We start from the raw sequence: 4,070 nt of genomic DNA on the forward strand, positions 1-4,070 counted from the left end.
AAAGTAGCAAACACCCTTCATCCCAAAGTATGTGCACTGTACAAATCAGGGGCATAATCATCACAGATACTTTACAGACATGACTGGACTCGGAGTTTCATTTATTGTTCTTAATTTCTTCATGTTTAGAACCATATAAAACGTCTTTTAGATTCACATACATGAATTATTTGGCTTTTCCAAGTCCTTTGGTAGCTACAAATGTGAACCTTTAAACATTTATGTTGTATGCACACCTCTACCTCTAAGATGCTACAGGTCTCCACTCTTCTTGCAGATTTAGGTGATCTGTTAGGCCAGTCCTAATCCCAGAACATTTGAAATGTTTTGAATTATTCTGCTGGTTTGCTTATAGTAAGTGCAGTGAGTGTTGTTATCTGACCCTGAAGGTTTTATTACAAGCTGTCAAGATCCAAATTTATGTGTTTAACTAGTTTTAGGCTTTCAAAGCCGACGAGATTTGCCTTGAAGCAGGTCATCAATGTGAAACGTGTTTTTTCTCCACACAACTTTCAAATACACTTTATGCTGTATGTACTGTAATTCTCTAAAATAATGAAGAACTGTATTAAAAGGGTCACTTTTATTAGTGTTTTTTTTCCCTTGAAAATATCAGAGAATTCTTTTGGTGTGTTGTGCATATATGTGTTCAGATTATATGTCAGGCAGCATTTTTACTTATTAAAGTCTGTGTTGGCTTGTTTGCAAACTCTTACCATAGTTCTATAGATTTTAAATAAAGATTAAGTTACTCAGGTCATATAATCAACCATAGAGCACAAAATATGATTCTGTGCTCCCATTTGCGTTTTATTTCATGGAATAATTGCATTTAATTCCCATGACAGAATGACAAAATTCTTTTTTTTATTATGCTCGAAACTTTGTGCAACTATCAACATCCCACATAAGAAAATGTAGTCATTATCCTTACGAAAAGGTTTGCTTTTGTGTCAAAACCTAAAATAGGAGTAGAGTTGTTGCTCTTTAAAAATAACAGATTTTCTGTAGTAGATATTCGTCAAAAAAGGTCTTTTTTTCTAAAAGGTCAGGTAATATTTGTGGCTCTAGACCTGTTTTATTTACCTCGACTGAGGGCAGAAAATGGCTCCTTGGATTGTAAAGGTTGAAGACGGCCAGGACTTGCAGACCAAATGAATGACTTAGACAACCTGCTGCAGGGAGGAAAACGTTTATTTTTCTGTAGTGAACAGCATATCGATAAACTCTCACAGATAGATTTACATCGTTAGTTTGGGAAACCTCAGACATACAGCTTATGGTTGGTTGTTTTCACCTTCTTTATTTAAAACAGATTTAAGTTAGAAGATAACAAAAACATCCACGTCTGTTTATGTGCACAAACTTGAAAACGGTCAAACCGCAAACGAAAAGCAACAACGCAAAGCGCAGGCTGAACGTTGAGAAAATGTTTATGTTCGATTCGTTCAGCTCTTGCTGTAAATCTGATCACAAAGGAAAAGATAAAGCTGCACCTTCTGGCACAAAACTTCATGAAAGAGTAGAAGAAGAATAGAGATGATGACTGATAACCGGTGTGTCATAAGACCCTCTGCTGTGTACACAAACTCCAGCCAACATGACTGTGGTCACAAAGTCCTTTTTTTTTATGCAGAAACAAAAAACAAACATTTACATGACAGAAGCATTCCTAGAATGCAAATCATGGCTTTCTAATATTTCACATTTTCCTACAAATGTGTCAAGCCAGACAACAACAACAACCAAAATTCAGGCACCAAAGACTCTTTCACATATTTATAACCTTCAGTGAGTTTTTAACGATGCACTGGACGACGCAGTACGGACTGCCGAGACAGTTTAAAAGCTGCAGCTCCGACACGTTTAGCAACGTCTCTACCACAGAATAAAGAACCAAGCAGCACTTCCCTGAGCTTCTCATGTTGACCGCTTTAAAAAAAATAAAATAAAAGACACAAAACGAGGACGTTTAAAGGGCTCATGAGGTTAAAACGGGTGGTAAAGAAATACTGTTTGTCTCGTATCAACAGGAATGCAGAGGGGTTTAATCTAACAGATGACCCCGTTCAACTTTGCCTCCATGAAGGCCGTGTTTATCTGGAATATGTGGCATTCAATCCTCACTTCACCTGTGAGGGTTCAAAGTCCTGGTCCCGCAGGAGTGATCTGCTGCTCTGCTCGGCCACCATGGCCTGCAGAGTCTCCCTCTGGATCTGCCGGGCCTTGTTGTACAGGAGGACGCCGATGAAGACGACGACGGTGCCGGTGGCGCTGAGCAGGGTGATCTGATTGCTGAACACGATGACGCTCAGCCAAACCGACAGGGCGTGCTTCACCGTGCTGGCGACACTGAGGACGAGGGAAGAGTCGTTGCTGCTGGGTTTTTAAATCTCAAGCACACCTTCAGAATTGCTCCTCGTCGACTATACAGTGTGAAACCATACCTATATTTCCGTGTCATATTTGTGCCTCTGCAGGGTGTCTGCAGGACTCAGCAAGTCAAATTTAAGACATTTTAATGCCGCCTCGAATTAAATTTAAGACAAGAGGAAAAAAACCTTAGGGCTCGTCGAGGGAACTTGCTGAATTACAATCAATATCTGACCACACTTCTCTTCTTTCTCAGCTGCCATGTGGATGGTCAGATCTGTACAATCAGATAAAATTTTATGTCTGAATATACCACAGTTTCAGCTGCGGTGTGCCGAGTGAAGATCAGCAATAAAAGAGGTTCTGCGGCGCTGATGTTCACCGCAGATATGAGCGCAACAGCAAAGGATCAGCATATTACATCTCTGATTTCTGCTGACTCACGGCAAACAGGTCAAATTCAAACCAAGCAAGTCACTTTAAACAAGTTTCCTTACTTTCCTTCAAGGATCTTTCAACCATTTAAAACACATTTCTGAAAACCTGATATGAGAATTAGCACCAACATCTGCTTTTTTTCTCTGCACACTTTTACGCAGCGTTTTATTACGAGTGTGAACAGTGATAAGACTCTAAGGCTTCTAAAAGGAAATAATGTGTCTTATTTTCACTGCAACACTTTTTACGCAATTTAATTTGGCATCTGCTGTTAGCTATTCTTAGAATTGTATTTATTTCCTCCTATGTTTTCATCGCAGGTTTCACTCAAACTTGAAGGAATAATCACAGCGATCAATCTGACAGCCTTCACAGGTGCCGGTTAGTTTTTCCTTTTCTCAACAAACCAGCAAAACCAATCACCATCTTTTTTTTTACTCTGTTAAAATAAGAGTGGGTTATTAGGACTAAACTGTGGTGAACATTAGGAGGGAGTACATGTGACCACACACAACACATTATCTCAGGATTAATCCCAACTTCACCTGGACTTTGTTGCGCTGGAGATAACAGCGAACACGTTCAATAGCTCACCTCTGGAAAGCTCACCTGATAAAGTCTGTTGTGAAATGTTGAAATAGGTCCAGGAAGATAAATTAAAGCAAATTAAAATGGTTCCCAGTAAGCCTGTCACAATAAGCAATACTTCAATTAATTGCAATGTAAATGAAAATGAGCGAGATGTTTCTGTTTGGACAACAGTCGCTAAAGAGATGCTCCCCTTACATGTCGTTGAAAAGCCACCATTTTGAGAAACTCTGCAAACATTTGTCTCTCAGTATGAAGCATTTAGTTTGTACTATCCGCCGCTTTTGCCTGTTTGTGCCCTAAGAATTATTATTTTTCTGAAATGTAATTTTGGCTACAGAGACTTCATAATTTATTTTAATGATTGTTTTGTTAGTTCATTTTGGATAGCTAAAGTGTCAAGTGTTAACCCTTTCATGCATGAATTATGATCCTTTGTGTCAGGATTTTTTAAATTTTCTTAAGGCATAAAAAAATATTTTATTTTAAGTGATCAATTGTAATTTTCTCCAAATACAAAGTTGTTATTTGAAAAATGCATCAGTACCGTAGTATTGTTCTTTAGGGATTATCTGTCGGTTGGGATGATTTTTTTGTCTGTCGGCCATATTGGATTTAACAAACAATAACTTGTTGCATTTGCAGCTGATGGCCAGTAGTTGATAGTGTAT

General features: G+C 38.5%; 1 protein-coding gene across 2 annotated transcripts in view; it reads right to left on the reverse strand.

The window, feature by feature from the left end:
- Positions 1–1,176: 1,176 nt before the first annotated feature.
- The window catches only part of LOC103151252 (solute carrier family 35 member E2), an 8,785-nt gene continuing 5,891 nt past the window's right edge, over positions 1,177–4,070 (reverse strand). For both annotated transcript variants that reach the window (XM_016681304.1, XM_007571207.2), the window contains one exon: positions 1,177–2,352. In XM_016681304.1, the coding sequence (XP_016536790.1) occupies positions 2,124–2,352 (229 nt within the window). In that variant the 3' untranslated portion in view covers positions 1,177–2,123. The remainder of the gene's footprint in view (positions 2,353–4,070) is intronic.

The sequence above is a fragment of the Poecilia formosa genome, unplaced genomic scaffold (genome assembly GCF_000485575.1).
Source record: "Poecilia formosa unplaced genomic scaffold, Poecilia_formosa-5.1.2 Scaffold276, whole genome shotgun sequence".
NCBI lineage: Eukaryota > Metazoa > Chordata > Actinopteri > Cyprinodontiformes > Poeciliidae > Poecilia > Poecilia formosa.